The 16,585-nt window shown below is 37.1% G+C and overlaps 2 protein-coding genes and 1 pseudogene across 7 annotated transcripts; all 3 read right to left on the bottom strand.

Moving 5' to 3' along the window:
* Window positions 1-1,069: 1,069 nt before the first annotated feature.
* Window positions 1,070-3,441, bottom strand: LOC147566001 (zinc finger protein ZAT2 pseudogene; annotated as a pseudogene). Its single transcript, XR_015230346.1, has one exon. The product of XR_015230346.1 is annotated as a zinc finger protein ZAT2 pseudogene (transcript).
* Window positions 3,442-3,509: 68 nt separating this feature from the next.
* Window positions 3,510-8,028, bottom strand: LOC147566000 (uncharacterized). 5 transcript variants are annotated; one of them, XM_086652456.1, is made up of 5 exons: window positions 7,859-8,028; window positions 5,097-5,633; window positions 4,892-4,988; window positions 4,688-4,771; window positions 3,510-3,876 (listed from the first exon to the last, which is right to left on the bottom strand). In XM_086652456.1, the coding sequence occupies exons 2-5, from the start codon at window positions 5,577-5,579 to the stop codon at window positions 3,776-3,778; spliced, it is 765 nt and encodes a 254-aa protein (XP_086508582.1). In that variant the 5' UTR covers window positions 5,580-5,633; window positions 7,859-8,028; the 3' UTR covers window positions 3,510-3,775. The 5 variants fall into 5 exon arrangements, with proteins under 5 accessions (XP_086508582.1, XP_086508583.1, XP_086508580.1 ...); XM_086652457.1 differs by having other exon boundaries at window positions 5,097-5,891; window positions 7,859-7,971; XM_086652454.1 differs by having other exon boundaries at window positions 4,892-5,891; window positions 7,859-7,971.
* Window positions 8,029-8,497: 469 nt separating this feature from the next.
* Window positions 8,498-14,645, bottom strand: LOC147565999 (ubiquitin domain-containing protein DSK2a-like). The gene is made up of 8 exons (XM_086652452.1): window positions 14,004-14,645; window positions 10,996-11,733; window positions 10,403-10,614; window positions 10,214-10,327; window positions 9,854-9,909; window positions 9,557-9,585; window positions 9,223-9,312; window positions 8,498-9,055 (listed from the first exon to the last, which is right to left on the bottom strand). Exons 1-8 carry the CDS (start codon window positions 14,245-14,247, stop codon window positions 8,901-8,903), a joined length of 1,638 nt encoding a protein of 545 aa, XP_086508578.1. The 5' UTR covers window positions 14,248-14,645; the 3' UTR covers window positions 8,498-8,900.
* Window positions 14,646-16,585: the final 1,940 nt, after the last annotated feature.

The following is a 16,585-nucleotide window of genomic DNA, read 5'->3' as shown; positions in this document are numbered from 1 at the left end:
TAGATAAAACTAATGAATCGATCTTTAGTGTTGTTTAACAATTTAATAAAAGATAAATGGTTATGTCTAGCAAATAACTTTATGAAGCAATTTTGCGGCTTCGTTTAGCATTTGTCTTTTTTAATGGTAAACTTAATCAAAGTTAGTTCAGTTATTACCACCGTCATATAACTAAACGCAACTGTAAACAACAATATTTCTCATCATAGAGTTTTTTCGATTTCTCAGAAAAACCAAATGAAGTCTTAGCCTGTGAAACTTTGTTAATATATTATCTAATTTATTTTTGGGTACACTTAATTGGCTTTATTAATAGTATTTGAAACATTGAAACCATTCTTCATTCATAAAAAGATAGTATTTGAAACACTAATACAATAATGAGTGCCAATCAATCATTTGTCCCACTTCAAAGCAAAAAAAACTTATTCCACCCTACTCCTAAGAGAGTAAAATCTCGACCGATCTTGGTAATATCCGTTAAAGTAGTAAGAGGTCGCAAACTTGACTTGTGAAGGTGTAAATTTGCTCTCTAACATGATAATTTATGAGCTCATTTCATTACTTTATGTTAATGGAGGTAGCTTGTTCTTTTTCACAACATTTATCTTTTCTAATACAAATCTAATAAGGTCATGGACATTTTGACTCGTCTAAGACAATAATAATAAAAATCAAATAAAATATCTAATCCTTCATGGGAGGAGGTACTATGGGTACAAAGTTTTAGGAGGTCAAAAGACGAAGAAAAATGTAAGCTGAAATCGAACTTAAGTTAACACGTGCTTAGTGTTCAAATTTAATATCTAAACTTAACAGGGAAAACATCACACATCTTTAGTATTATTGAGAATGTGAAAGTTCTTAAACTCCGAATTTCAATGTAAGTATACAATAAAAGAACATTACCTATCGAAGATTATATACATTACCCATGGTAATAAATGGAAGATTATACACGAGAAAAAAAAAAACATTACCTATGGAAGATGATTATATACCATTCCCAAAAAAAAAAGGATTACCCATAAACAAACATATATTAAAATTCATGAGCAAATATGTTATATAGTAATATATTTGATATATTCTATTTCTCTTTATTGTTACAAATTAAAGTATCTCCCAGTTTATGGAAACAAAAGTTGTAACAAATATAAAGCAAACGAAAATCCACAACAAGAAAATAAAATCAAAGTTCACAAGCATCCTTTATTAACTTTTTATGGAAACCCTAACCTGAGATCCAAACCAAGTACTTTTGAAGATGAAGAGGTGGAAGTAGAAGATGAAGAAGAAGAAGAAGATGAGTTTTCATCTCCATGATGAGTCTCTGATGAAGGAGGAGGGAGATTCAAGTCCAAAAAAACACCACCAATTCTTGATGTACTAGTAGGACCTAATAATAACCCTTGTCCTTGTTGTATCAATAATGGTTCATGTTCATCTTTCTCCCAATGACATCTCATATGTCCACCAAGTGCTTGACCACTAGAGAAAACCCTAAAACAAATCCCACATTTATGCCCTATATCCATCACCATTTTCCCATCTCTTTCTCCATTATTACCATCACCACTTCCCGCCGGAACGAGATTGAGATCTATAATATTACTGCAGTTTGGTTCATCGTCGTTCCGAGCAATAGCAAAACAACCTTTAACATTTTTATGACTAGCCCTATGACCTCCTAATGCTTGATGAGACCCAAAAACCTTCTTACAACTTGAACACTCAAACCGATAACTCGAACTTGATGACCCCATTAGCATTGCCCCATCTCCAAATCCTAACCCACCCAATGGTTGATCTTGTACTGCCTGTCCCGTCGTATAGTCTAGTCCTTCCGGTGAACCACCACCGCCTATGTTAAACCTAAAAGGTTGGTTTAGATCCCTTGAAACTAAACCATTTGCAAGCATTAGTAAAGAAGTAACAACTTCTTGATCTTCATCACTAATATTATTCATAGATCTTACTTCTCCTACTCCTCCTTGGTCTAAAGCGGGAACTGGTTTTCTTAAATTTGGTGGCGGGTTTATCCCACGCCATTGACGTTCCGGGTGACATCTCATATGTCCAAATAAAGCTTTCCATGACCAAAATTGTTTACCACATTCGGTACACGGACGAGTAATATTTGGAGCATTTGGTTCTGGTTTTTTCGCTGTGGGTTTTGGTTTTGGGTGTACAATATTGTTTGAATTCGGAGACGAAGAAGAAGAACCGACTTCGGTAGTAATTCGAGTGAGTTTTGATCTCTTCTTCTTCTTCGGGTTTTCACCGTCGGAACCACCACCAATGTGGCCTAAGACTAAACTCCTTAAACCTTCATCAAAACTCTCCGGCCGGGAAGAAGTAGGAATACAAGGATGAGGGGTATTAGTAGGAAGTGGCGGAGGAGGAGGAGAAGGTGGTGGTGGCGGAGGAGGGGAAGGCGGTGGTGGCGAAGGCGGTAGAGGAGGAGGATTGTCTGAGTTGTTGTTGTTCATTACTTGTGTGAATCAACAGATGAAGAGGAAGAAGAGGAAAAAGAAAAAAAGCTAAGGAATGTCCATTAGGTTTTCTTTGTAGTGGTCTGAGCGGTTATTCAACTCTATCTCTCTCTTTTTCTAGGGTTTGAACTTTGAAATTGAGCGGTTATTTTCAGTTATTATCAGATATCTGGTTTAGAGTGATTCGACGGTCAGGATTGAGTTAAAATCATTAAACAACAATCTTAGTGGTTAAAGCGTTGGCGCCTCTTCAGAAACTTTTCGAAAAGAGAATCGTGTTGGTGTATAAACTAAACGGTGTATAGTGAAATGACAGATGTACCCCCATAGAGGAATATTCCACGCACGTACCTGAATTTTACTGGTTTACTGCTTTAGTTGGAGAGCTCATTGAAAACCATTAGCTCCTACTCAAGTCAAAGTGTTTAAAGTGGTGTTTGTTTTGTTATGGAAATCCAATTTGAAATCTTACTCGAGCCCTAAAATGACTAGATGATATTTTGGATCTATTGAAGTTTAAAGGTGGGAGAAAAGTCTAGGAGTCTGTTATCAGACATGTACAAACAAGTTGGATGAGGCCTGTGGATGCGCAAACCCAAATAAGTAACACTTGCCTTGCCGAACCATTAAATTTTAGTGGGTGGGCTCGAGTGTTAGAGGTGAAACGGCCCAGGCATAACCTTAGTGCAGCCCAAGACCCTATGATTGAAATATGATTTCCGGGTTTCAAAAAAAAAGATTCCTATGTCCACCTAATTATCACCGCCTACTTGTTCATATTAGGATTTTAACTATTTGAGTCAAAATAATATTCTAAATTGGTCAAACTAATTATAAAGACTAAATTAATCCTTTGGTAACTAATTCTTTTACTTTCTACTAAAATTTTAAATGGATATATTATTGTCACTAGAATCCAATTTCAATAAAACTTATGTAAAAGAATTTTTCATGATGTTTTCTAACAAGATCTACTATTGATACATTTCACTAAAATCAAGATATACAACAAAAGAAAAAAAAAGATCAAGTACTTTTTACTGCTTAACAATTATAGTTATTACAGATAGAAAAAAAAAGGGGGTCGAAATTGAGAGCTTCCTCTTCTAAAACTGAAGAGATATGAGGAAGCTACACAATTAAAGTGCCATTAAGAAGCTCAACTAATAAATGGAAGGATCAAATACAACAGAGATACCCAAAACTATTCATTCACATAACTCAAACTCTATAACGTTACCTTATCGAAATCAAATCTGCCATTGTCTGATACTGTTTTCTCACTTTGCGGAATGGACATGATGATTTGTTGGCGAAGGATTGTTCTTTGGAGGCACTTTCCCGAGCACATTCAGAACTTTCATTCGATGCAACTCTTTTCCTGTGTGACAAAAGACAAGAAAAGGTGACTACTAAAAGAAACGGCAATTCCGATAACATTAGTTTATTGAGTGAGGTTGTGATTTGAATGTGTTTACATGAAGAGGTAAGGCTTTAATGATAAGTAATTACGGTAAATGTGTTCAAAAAGGAATTTGTGCCCTTTTGCAAGTTTCCAGAGCATGGAGTCTATGCGAATAAGTTATAGGACGAGGGGTATGGAGAAGAAGAATACAATTAGCCCTAAAAATCAGGTATCGGCACCCGATGACATGAGTGACGACTACAGAATTATACAGCATCAAGGAGTCAGAGAAAAATAGGAAACACAGTTCTTGTATCTGACATAACCCTCAGATAGTTCGAAGTTTATCAGGTAATGAAGGCTATAAGGATTCAAAATAAAGAACTAAATCACCTGTTTTGTTGACCATGATTTAAACAAAAACATTTACTGTAAGAACAGTTCGGTAGGGACTAAACATAGCCAGGAGAAAGGAGAAAAGACAGGTCGTGGCTCAATTACTGCGGAGTAGCCACCGGTAAAATATGGAACAGTTCTGTTCATGGTCTAATGGGTTTGTGTGTCATATCCAGGCTCAAAAAATACAAGAAACAACAAGCATTATACGATTTTACACCCATAAACCAAGGAATGTGTACATACTTGTACTCTGATCCACTGATAACTTATAAGTTAAATCCAGATTAAATGAAATAGCATAAGATATAATCTAATTTTCCAAAATCATCTGAATTTTTGAAGACATGAATAATCAAATCAAAAAGGTAGAAAGTGCAAAATGGCTAACCTTCGTCCAACAAAAGCTGGATTGCTCTTTTTTCCAATTCAACAGCATGTCTGCTACGACCAGCAGATGATAAAGATTTAAGCACTAGAGAAAAAACAGATACATCAAGATGAGGGTCAGTTCTATTGGAGATGAAGAAACCCAGGCTTGAAACGAGCATATTAAAAATAAGGTTTAGTAAAAAAAAAATTAGAAAACAATTACTCTGGATGTATTCTTCCTGATTTGAGTGATCACAGTTCCTCAAGAAAGTCTGCAAGTGCGGGAAACGTTCTTTCCAATTTCGATTGTTCATCAGTCCCTGAGGATTAACCAGAAGTGCCTCAGAAGTAGCAGTAGGATGATTATTTACTGTTGTTGGCAATACATTAACAAGTTTTCCATGAGAATGAGGAACCGAAGGTCCTACAGAAGAGAGGGTCAACAATGGATTAGCCGCCATAGGTGCAAGTGCTGGGAAAGAAGAAATTTTAGGTCCCTGAACTTGGGAATTTTGTCGGGTCGTCTCCTGTTCCACTTGAATCATTTGCCTATATTGTTGATCATTGACATTTCTATCTGTATTATCACTGCCATTGGTCTTCACTAGTTCATGGTCAGATTTTCTACGAATATACACAAATGTTCCATTACTGCCTGGAGACTGGCGGCACTGAGGACTAGTAGGCCCCTCGGGTGCTGGCCTCTTGGTGCCAGAAACCTTTGTGACTTCTGATGTTGGTACTTTATCCTTTAGAAAAGGAGGGCTTCCAATGGGCTTGGGTACCACGATTTCATTTTGCAGATCTCTCAATGCTGTTTTCTTTGCTGCAATTGAGTGTTGCTTATCACTATTGGGAAAGCCAGTTCCGGTGCTTTCCAACCCATGCTCATTGCACTTGGACTCAATCATTTGTTGCACCGTCAAGAATACTCAACTTCTAGCACAGAAATTGTAAAAGCTTGCCTGGAGATTGACAGATGCAGAAGATAGCTGAGACTGAGAGGCTTTATAAAGGCAGAAAAGTATATCGCTACCTAACATTGTTATGAAATAGACCCAATGTAGGAAGATCCAATTAATTCATATACTGAAAGATCATATTCATTAATCACTAGATATCTCAAGTTCTGAACCACTAACAAGTGGAGAGACACGGAGCCTGAGATGGAAATTATTCGAAGAATATCCATACATTGGCAAGTCAAGTTCATACATATGCCCCTACATTTATACACAAATAAGCCTGATTTAGTTCTCTTCCCGAGTCTTATAGATGAGCCTCTAAGAGTAGTGTAACATTTGTAGCGTCAAACAGCAAAGAGACACCTTTTTGGCCTTCAGGTATATTCTCACTAATATCGCAGTAATTCCACAACAGTACAAGTAAATTCTTTCAGGAAAAAACAAACTTATGCAATATTACTTAACTATATAATTATCGAAAGGGAAAAAGTACATTTCAAAAACATTGATCCAGAAAATGAAATGAATTATTGTTCAAAACAATTACAACTAATAGAAATGATCAAACACGTGATGGACTGAAAGAAGTCCTCAAAAACACCATAAACTAAATATTTAGAACAGAAATTAGGATTGACTGAGAAAGAAACGGCAGAGAGTTCTGATCAATTTACTTAGAAATAGAAAAGGAAAACAAATCCTAGCACTAATCAAATTCTGCAGCTTCTTTTCTTTTTCATATTCTTTTTTGGAAAGCAAGATCCTATCAAATAGGCTACCAAGCAAAGAATGAGGGAAATATCAAGTATCAACAATACAAAGTCATTGTAACGCCCAGAAAAGAAGAACGAACGAGATTCTCACAAGAAGAATTCCAATTTGACAAATGGCATATAGGTCTGAAAATTGAATCCTGCTAGTTCTTTATACATAGACGCTCATATGCAAATAGTATAATAGCCAACGGTCTAACTTTAAAGCCTGCTAGTAATTCAATAACTTTTCTACTCTCACCTTTCCATACCTTAGATCTTTACACTACATCATCAAAATAAACCAAGAAACCCGCTGTAGATCCACAAGCAGACTATAAACCCAGATGTGATCTCCAAGTCTGAGCGCCCAAAGATCATAACGTACAAGACTTTCCAAGCTTGTAGGGTTTTGAAAATTGGAATATTCAATTTTTCGTATTGTTCTTAGTTTAGTATAGTATCTTCTCATTTCCAACTACTTTTGGAAGTTACTGATTTGATAATAATTTCCTACAAGTGTCAACCCCTTCGGCCATATGGCAGTAAGAAGCCCCAATTGGGAGAAGAGTTTCTATTCAACCCCTTTGATGGCTTGATCACCATTGACTTGCTCGCCTAAACGAACCTAGTTGACACCTTTGACAGCATAGAACATGACAAAACTCGTCTCAAGCGTCATTTTTTACAACTAACAAGATAAGAGGTTCTCTTTAAGGCTATCATATGCTAATTGATTTCGAGAATAAACACAAGGTATGAAGATAGTTTCATATGGATAGGTTGACAGCCGCATGATAATTATACATGACAACACCTCATAAGAGGGTAATTTTTCGTGTTTTCATCCCCATCTACATAAAACATTTTCGATTGAACAACGAAATCTGCTCGTACGACCTAATCAACAATAACATAGAGAACCCTAATAATTCCCTAATAATAATGCCATTTTGCCCCATAAAAGTTGTGCGATAAAAAAGTAGGCAAATTTGAATGAAAATTATTGTGTTTCCCGTAACGTTATAATTGATCTCTATATGATGCAAACTAGAACCCTGATTAACTAGTTTCCCAAAAATCAGAAAAAAAACCCTACCAAGATTGAATTGAGGTTTCTCCCACTTAAATTACAATTATTCCGATCAAAGCTTTTAAATACGAACATATGTTCCATCTGAAACTACTTAAGCAAACCCTACTTTCACAGAAGAAAAAAAAAAGTAGAAATCTTCCCTATATATATTCTATTGATTACGCTAACATGAAAATTCATAATTCCAGTGAATTCGCACAATGATTCGAACTCTTCTTATAAGAAAGCCAAGATGAACAACAAGGGAAAGAAACCACGATGAAAGAAAGAAGAACAATCGTTGGTTCAAAATCAAAAATTTCAAATCATAATCAACAGACATGAGATTATATGCATAAGATGAAAGAAAGAGGGATCTTGAATCCAATTAAATTTACCTGGTCGAGCATCGACCTATTGAACTGGTTCTTCAGGTTCTAGAGAGAGAGAGAGAAAGAAAGAAACAATTTTTAGAGAGAGAAGAGGGAAAGTGAAAAATGTTTTGGGATTTGGCTCCAAACGACGAAATTCTTTAATAAATAGTGTACTAAATTTTTGCAGTTTCGTTAATTTGATTCGTTGTTACCGAGCTTATTATTATATACGTGAATTTACTCCTCGATTTCACACTAGCCGTTGACGATGTCTTTGATCGTTGATAATTACGCCCCGTATCTCAAATCCAACGGATCATAACAATTGGATGAATCTGACGATCAGATGGATTCGTTAATACCCACGTGGCGTATTATGGAGATTCAGTAATTTCGATTTCGCGTATTTACCAATTTTACCTGAAGGAATAATGGCGGGAAGGGGAATTTTTAGGTCTTCACCAAATTATTACAAGTCCAGCTCCCGCCACTTCAGCAAGTTTGTGCCTGGTGGCTGGGCTTAGTAACAGTGCCTTTAGAACTTTCTACCTAGAGATCTTGTGTATGATTTTTGATCGGTCCTCGAGATACGAGTAAACAAGCTCAAATATAAAGTGACAGTGAAGATCCTTGGAGCACAACCAACTCAGAGAGATTGGTGAATTCTTAAAAGCTCAATCCATTGGTTTCAACTATCTGTTTTACATAAATTTCAAATGAAACCAATAACCACTTGAAGAATCAAACTGACAAACACATCAAATTATCAACTAAATTTCGGAAACAGTCGAGACAGAAGAACTTCAAAGTTGTATGTACAAAAGATTATAATCTTCTCTAAAACACATGAGAGAGAGAGAGAGAGAGGGCGGGAGAGAGAGAGAGAGACTACAACAAGGTCTCAGCTGTTAAACTATTAAAAACTTATTCATGACCAATATGAAGCTTCTCCTTTTCCTCTCCTTTTTTTTTCCTTAATTCGTTTGCCCTCAGCCTGAACCGCAACCCACTAATTTTATAGATCCATATTGGCGAAAGACGTCACCTTGAAGTCTAGTAAAATAATCTACTGACCGGGGGTTCCTCCTCCCAAAAGCCTTTCTACGGCGGCATGAACATTTCCTGCAGTAGCTCTCAATACACGGATGTTCTCTTGTGTGTCGAAGAACCCCATTTCTTGAAGCTGTGTTAACTGAGTTGCATATAATTCTTCCGGAGGCACTACCAACAAAATAGCAGATAAAAGTAAGTCTATTGATTTGGACAGAGTTTAGATGATATAAATCATACAGATGATCCCACGATATGAGAAAATATTGAGTTTTGTTTTAAGAAAATAACAGATCAACATTTAATAATTACTGAAAAGATAAAGATGGTAAAGAAACCATTAGATGTGTTAGGAGCAGCTAGGCCACCAGCCCCGAGTCCGCTGAACATGTTCATTAACATATCCACTCCCATATTGTTCGGCATTCCTGTTTTTGTGAAAATGTTCAGTGATCTTATATATATACTGTATATATATATATATATATATATATATATATATATATATATATATATATAGAGAGAGAGAGAGAGAGAGAGAGAGAGAGAGGAAAAATAATGGAAACTCTATCAAGTGTGAAACAGAGGGTGTATGTAGTGACTAGTGAGTGTACATTATATAACTAATGGCTCGCAAATTGAACTTGTGAATGTTGACCTCATATTACATACCTGTGGCGCCACCAGTCTGACCTGATTCCCTGTAAGAGACGTACCATCATTATAAGTAAAATTACATCAATGGAATATATCATTATTATGGGTAAGTTTGAAAAAAGAAAATTGTTCTTGCTGTCATTTTTGTCATAGATGGCAGAGAATTGATCAAACAAGTATGTCATTTTCAATCTGGTGCCCTTTGCCCGAGTAACATCTACTATTTGCATCAAGAATTTATTCAAAAGGTAAGTAGCAATGGGTCAGCCAAGTCTATTTGTTGGAGAGAGAAAGAAAGATGCCCCGACTTACTGTGCTGATTGCTGTCCGCCAAGTGACCTAAGTGATTGATTTAAAGCCAACACTTGCTGCAGAAATAAAAGGGCAAAGAATATTCAGTAAAGATACAGGATAAGCATTTTACAGTTCCCTACTTTCATAGTAACATTAGATCGAAAACAAGACAGGATACACTAATCGGTTCAAACGCCGCACAGGGACAAACAAAGTAAGCTGAACCATGTGAAGAGACCATAACCTATAAACCTCAATAGGATAATGTTCTTAAACAAGACTCTAGCACCATTGACAACAAAAACTGTCAACCTAGAATTCCTAAGATGTACACTAGCTACCATCTCCACTACACTTACATCTATTGAAATTTTTTACCTGCATCGTCTCAGGGGAAGTCAACTGGCGCAGCAAATCTGGGTTCTGCATCATTTCTCTAATTTGAGGATTGGAATCCATCATGCTGCGAAGTTGAGGGTTGAGACCAAGAATCTGACAAGTGACAACCAACATTAGAAGCTCCGTTGCTGAAGGTCATGGCTAGATACTGATTAAAAGTAATCATACTTGGTTCATGTATTGAGGGTTCGAGAGTAGGCTCTGCATTATCTGTGAAATAGCAGGATTTTGCATAAACTGGTTCAACTGAGAAGGATCCTGCATGCCACCAAACATCTGTTCCATCCCCGGCAGACCAAGGCCACCTAAGCCAGCAACACCAGGTGCCCTGGCTTCCCCAGTTGGAGATGATCTAGTTGTGGTGTTTGTCTGCCCTCCTACTGCAGTTGGTTTCAGTGTTGGTAAAAATAATTAAGAAGTTTCAAAAGCAAATTAGTGGTCTTGCTACATATGAAAGACCAGGCAGGTTTACATTATTATTAGGGTTCCTTGTACCCATTGTTAGACTAAATATTGGACGAGAGCAGTAGACACCCTCTAGTTAAGCCGCCAATAAACAATAGTTACTATACATGAACTCTCTTTAAATATCTCTGTTCCCTCTATTTTCTAGTCATAGCTCTTCTAATTTAGGTACCTACGCTAGCATTTCTTACATAGTTTGATCAAAAAGAAGAAAATGGAGGAAAAAGCACGGTTAGAAACATAGGCTTGTGAAGCCACAATGTTATCCTGGTAAGCATGAAAGAATAAGACCTTACCACCAGCACCACCCCATGGGTTAGGGAGAGGGTTAGTATTTGGTGCAGGAGATCCAGTTGTCCCTTCGGAAGCAGCAGTTGGAAGGCTAGACGAGCGATTCTCCTGGTTTCCACCTTGATTACCCAAGAGTGCAGCAAATGGGTTAGAACCCAAATTATTTCCAGCATTTGTTGTTGCATTCATAAATGGTTCTTGAACAGTTTCATACATTCGCCTGAGCATGTTAAAACCTTCAGGAGACGATTCAATGTTACTCATAGCCCTGTCAGTATTCCTCATCATCTCTCGCATGAGTTCAGGGTTCCTTGCAGCTTCCAACGTCTGGCGAAGTGTGCTAGGGTCGTTGAGTATATGAGCAAGGTCAGGGTTTCGGTCAATGAGTTCTCGCATTTGAGGATTGCTCATGATCATTTGGCGCATTATTTCAGGATTATTCATTAGATTCTGGACGATAGGCATGTTCATCATCTCCCTCATCATGTTAGGATTCTGAGTCAGCTGCTGTTGGACTTGCTCAATGTCAGAAATGCCAGTTCCTAATAAGCCAGGTAACCCACTGCCACTTAGGCCATTTACTCCAAGTCCAGGAAATACTGATGCCGGACCTTCATTGGAACCAACAACCCTTGCAGAACCTTGAGTGGTGTTTGAACCACCGAGATTGGTCATGCCAGTTGTGTTGTTTGATGAGGCTGGTAAACCACGAACCATGTGAACAGTGTGATCTGCTTCCAAACCTATCAACATTACAAGAATATAATGTCAATATGCTTTTACTGAAATGAGAGAGTTTACTGAACAAACCCAAATGCCCAAGTAGATCATAAGCCCATTAACAAACAAAGAGACACAAGTAGGAAAGCAGAATAATACCAAGTTCAACCATATTTTCTTCCTTCTCACCCAACAGCCGATGTTGTCCACGGGTGGTTTAGCAATCATTAAGAGTGTCAAAATTAAATTTTCGGAACCAAGTAAGAAACTTTCTAAAGTTCAAATCCTTGCCCTACGAAGTCCATTAACGACGAGGTACACCCACATAGAAGTCATACGCTGTGGGGAATATCTATTTCCGTAGAGCCAACAGAAATCAAATTTAGAGGAACTAATTGACACCGCTAACACAACTTGCACAAACACAACCAAGATATAATCTAAGTAAAACTCTAACGAAGATGTTTTTGTAAGCCAAGCATCTTTCTACTGAAAAAGGTACATTTTATATTAGAGCCAACACATCCACCGAAGTGATAGACTCCCTAACGTTGTAGAAGTAGAGTACGATTTCCCACCTATATTTTGTGATGAAATATATAAATGGAAATGCATAAATGGAAAATGTTATACATTAAGTGACAAAAGACTAGCATAACATATTTTACAGAAAAAAAAATATTAGGTTCATTCCCAAACAAAGGTTCCTTTACAGCCCTACTTTGTATTATCAGTTTATGAACTACCAAAATTGGGTTGAGGTCCAGCCACTTAGACTATTGCACAAATTACCTATAACACCATGGATAAACTTACACTACATAAAAGATTGGGATGGTCCAAGCGCCTCGTGCTGAATATATTAACCCCATATAATTTAATCCAAGAAACTATATTCAAGGCAATTGCCTACCACCAGTTCCAACCACTGTATAGTATCCTACAGTTACTACTTTTGTGCTTCCTCGTCATCCATCTTAATTTGCTTTTGTGAACAGCACTTGTTTAAATGCTCCACCACGAAAAAAAAGATTTGGCTTTTGTAATGCATACCCAAATTTAGAAGTTGTTTCCTCAGTCAGTTTCTCCATGTGTTACAACACGTACTGACTTACAGCTTTATAATAATTCAAGTTTGCCTCTGTTTGTCCACGTAGCTCTTATAAATTATTCTCACGTTTCTAAATTTCTGATGAGACGCAAAAACCTAAAGCACGAGCCACGTTGGCAAACCACTAACCTTAATTCTACTCACATTCTTACTGTAATTACTCATTCATTAGGGTTGACTTTCCATTTGCACCCACAAGGACAAACAATCTTCGTAAGTTTAACTAGAATCCTAAAAACTAATTGACATTCTTATGTGCCTAATACAATAGGTTCATTTCTCTTTTTGAACTTTTTAATGTTCTTCCTCAAGAGTTCATTGAATCATTGAGAAAATAAGAAACATTCAATTAACATACGACAAAGTCATGCATTTATTTATCGACACCTCAAGCTCATTAAGATCCCATAAACTCCAGACAACGAACCAAGATTACCTTAAATTCTCATATGTCCGTTAAAAGCCTCTGAATCAACAAATGATCACTGGCAAGCAAAAGAGAATACAATGTTTCTTGCATGAAACGTTTACTATCTATTATCGTTTCACCCATTGAGTGTCACCTTTTTTAGTCTCGTAGAGATTGCATGTCACACTATTGGGATCAATTTCTAATCAGAAATTCTCATTCAATTTAACCATATTTTTTTTTTTCAATCTAACCATATTAAAATATCGCCTTACTGAATAATAGGCGAAACAACTTCAGTGCTTTTGTTCGAGGGCTATAAGTAATAGTAGCAAGAACATTAGTACATGATTACCATTTTGACTAAAGAAGGTGATTTTCAGTCTTAACTTTATCAGATTATTATTATTATTATATTCTAAAATTGATTTTCTGCCATTCATTCCTCCATTTAGTCATCCATTTTTCAACAACATTAGTCTCTTATCTTTCAATAGATTAAGATAATTGATTCAGAATAAGATATCTAAAACCCAAAATGTGTGACCCAAGATCAGAGATAACGTTTCTTCTGTCAATCAATCAATCAGAAGGGGACTTAGAGTTAATTAACAAAACCAAGTCTTTAAAATCGAACTGCAACAAGACTGAGATAGAACAACAAGAAAACAATCATGAAAAATTCATCATTAGAATACTCAAAAGAAAAAGTTTTCACAAGTAGAACTGTATAATTAGAAGAATGGTAGTTGAGATCAGAGTAAAGAAAGTACCATAGCTATCAAGGGTTTGGTCATCTTTCAAGATCCGACCTTTGTAAATCAGTCTTTGTTGTTCAGCAGGAACATCAGAATTCTGTGACACAATAAGTTTGAACTCTGAAACAGTAGATCCAAGGTCAATCTGAACAGAGAATTTTGAACCATTCGAGCACCGGACATGAACGGTAACCTCTGAACCACCGATGGCTGAATCAGTTGTTGTATCTTTGGAATCGCCTTCTCCACCACCACCCATATTTGTTCGTCTCACAGAGATGGGAGGTTTAATTACCAGGTGAATAAGAAGAAATAAACCCTAATTGAACCAAAATCCTCTAATCTGAGATGATGTTCGTTGCGACTGAAGATAGAAAGGGAGTCGACGAGAGAAAAATGGTGAGAGAGAGAGACGTTTTAGGGAGGAAAGGAATAAGAAAAGTATGTAAACACGGTAAGTGTGCTTTTTCTCTTCGGTGATATCATTGAGTTTGAGTGACTACTATAGGAGTTTCAATTCGTAGACGGCTAGGGGTGGGAAAACGGTCCGGGAGGCTGTGACCCCCGAAGGTGACTGCTCAGACCGCCTGGACTACCAAAGGCTCGTGGACAAAATGAGCCCAAGCCGGTCTTACCTGGCTCATCAAGACGGGCTCTAGCAGTCGGGACACGGGTAGAGCCCTTTACCCGAGTCACGACCCGAAAAACAACAATTAGTGACCATAGTCTAAGAACCCCGTCTGACATCTTCATTACCCTTCAACATTATTTACACCAAATAACTTATTTAGGGGTGTGCAAAAATAGACCGAACCAATCAAACCAAACCAATCCAAACCGGTCCAGTCGGTTTTCAAACCAAACCAAACAACGAGTGGTTTGGTACGGTTGTAGATTTCCAAAAACCAACTGGTTTGGTTCGGTAAGTGGATGCACTTTTTAGGAACCATTAAAACCAAACCGAACAAGTCAAGTTCAATTAATATATATAATTATATATTTACATAATTTTTTCTAAAATACATCTATCATATCTCTATAATTTCATACAAATACATATCTTTCATCAAGTTGCTATAAATAAGAATAACTACTACCCATACAAAACAACAACACTACTACAATATAATGTTACTAGCTAGTATTAGATTAAAACAATTCATGTATCATCAATGTTACTAGCTACTATATAATATTTCGGAGGGGGACCTGCACATGTCTTTCATGTTTCAAATGTTTTTCGATGCATTATGTTAGTTTGATTGTTTCTCCAGGTTTTTCAGGAGTGTTGTCTTAATTTTATTCGTCAATGTATGAAGAAAGTAACTCGATTCGCCGATTTTCATGGAGAACAAATTGCGTTTTATGAATGGTTTGGTATCCAGTAGTATCCAAACCGCTTCTGATGGTTTGGTTAGTAACCGAACCAAACTCTGACCGGTTTGGTAACGGTTCGAAAAATCACTAACCAAACCATGAGTGGTTTGGTAACAGATGACACCAAAATACCGGATACCGAACCAACGAAATAACCACAATTTTATAAATTGGGTTGAGCCAATATCTTCAAAAACACTCTGATTTATTTGGGTTAGAGAGAGAGAGAGAGTATTTTAGAGAGAGGAAAAAAATAAGACCAAATAACCACAATTTTTTTTTTTTTTTTGGAAGTCGACTACGATCTACGTATGTCGTTACATTTGGCACTTAATACATCATAGATGTGATAAGCTCGATAACCGCCCACTCAAACACTAACATAACCGGGCCTATAGCCCAACAAGACATGGCCTAAAGCCCAACAACATTATTTACACCCTAATAATCCCAATTCAAATAACCAAAGATTCCACCTTCTCTGGGATTCGAACCTGGGACCTCCAGGGCTTTCTGGAGTTTATGTCAACACCTTGGAACCACTTGGGCTACCAACTGTTGACAACCACAATTTTATTGAGAGATGCAGTTCGCTAATCTCTTACGGGTGTATATGGACGAAAATAAGAAGCAGTAAAGAAAAATCAAAACTAATTCCTTATCTTTTGCTTTCTCTCATTCATTTAGTTTCACCTCTTTTTATTTGGGTTATTTCTCAAATAGCCCCCAACTTTATGACCGGTTTCCTGCCTAGCCCCCTACTTTATCAAAAATACCCAGATGACCCCCTTTTTCAGTTATCGATATGACACCGTTAACTAGTCATCACTCCTCTCTCCTCCATCTCATCACCTCTCTCTGCCACCTTATCTTCTCGCCACCTCATCGTTATGATCCGTCTAATTTGCGGTCAGTAATATCTGCTTCAGCATTTAGTGCCCATGGAAATTCATTGCAAATGGAGCGAGGATTTTATCTGAAATTTCCTACAGCAGAAGAGACGAATATGCCTCTTCCATTGCTACAAAGGGTGCTATGGCAATGAGATCCTAATAAAAATGAATAAGATTGAGTCTTAGTGAAATCAAGATTATATCGCCACCGTCAGCAATTCCTTGATCGATAGCAGCAAGAGCATCTGAAGCATAAAGACCCTTCCAAACTACAGTACCATTTACATATCCAAATTAGTTTGATGCATTTTGGACAGTCTCTGGCAG

This window comes from Eschscholzia californica, unplaced genomic scaffold (genome assembly GCF_041429995.1).
Source record: "Eschscholzia californica isolate CP2 unplaced genomic scaffold, dmEscCali1.0.p SCAF_1, whole genome shotgun sequence".
Classification (NCBI taxonomy): domain Eukaryota; kingdom Viridiplantae; phylum Streptophyta; class Magnoliopsida; order Ranunculales; family Papaveraceae; genus Eschscholzia; species Eschscholzia californica.
Note: the sequence above shows the minus strand (reverse complement) of the source record. Positions and strands in the feature narration are given on the sequence as shown.

Bases quoted from the DNA above. Each gene is read 5' to 3' on its own strand.
- LOC147566000 (XM_086652454.1), bottom strand. From the start codon at position 5,579: ATGATTGAGTCCAAGTGCAATGAGCATGGGTTGGAAAGCACCGGAACT. The intron at 4,772-4,891 runs GTAATTGTTTTC...TTTTTTCTCTAG, and splicing joins TCAGGAAGAATACATCCAGA to TGCTTAAATCTTTATCATCT. The intron at 3,877-4,687 runs GTTAGCCATTTT...TTTGTCACACAG, and splicing joins CCAGCTTTTGTTGGACGAAG to GAAAAGAGTTGCATCGAATG.
- LOC147565999 (XM_086652452.1), bottom strand. From the start codon at position 14,247: ATGGGTGGTGGTGGAGAAGGCGATTCCAAAGATACAACAACTGATTCA. The intron at 10,328-10,402 runs GTATGATTACTT...GTCACTTGTCAG, and splicing joins ACCCTCAATACATGAACCAA to ATTCTTGGTCTCAACCCTCA. The intron at 9,056-9,222 runs GTTTCTTTACCA...TTTTGTTGGTAG, and splicing joins TGCTCCTAACACATCTAATG to TGCCTCCGGAAGAATTATAT.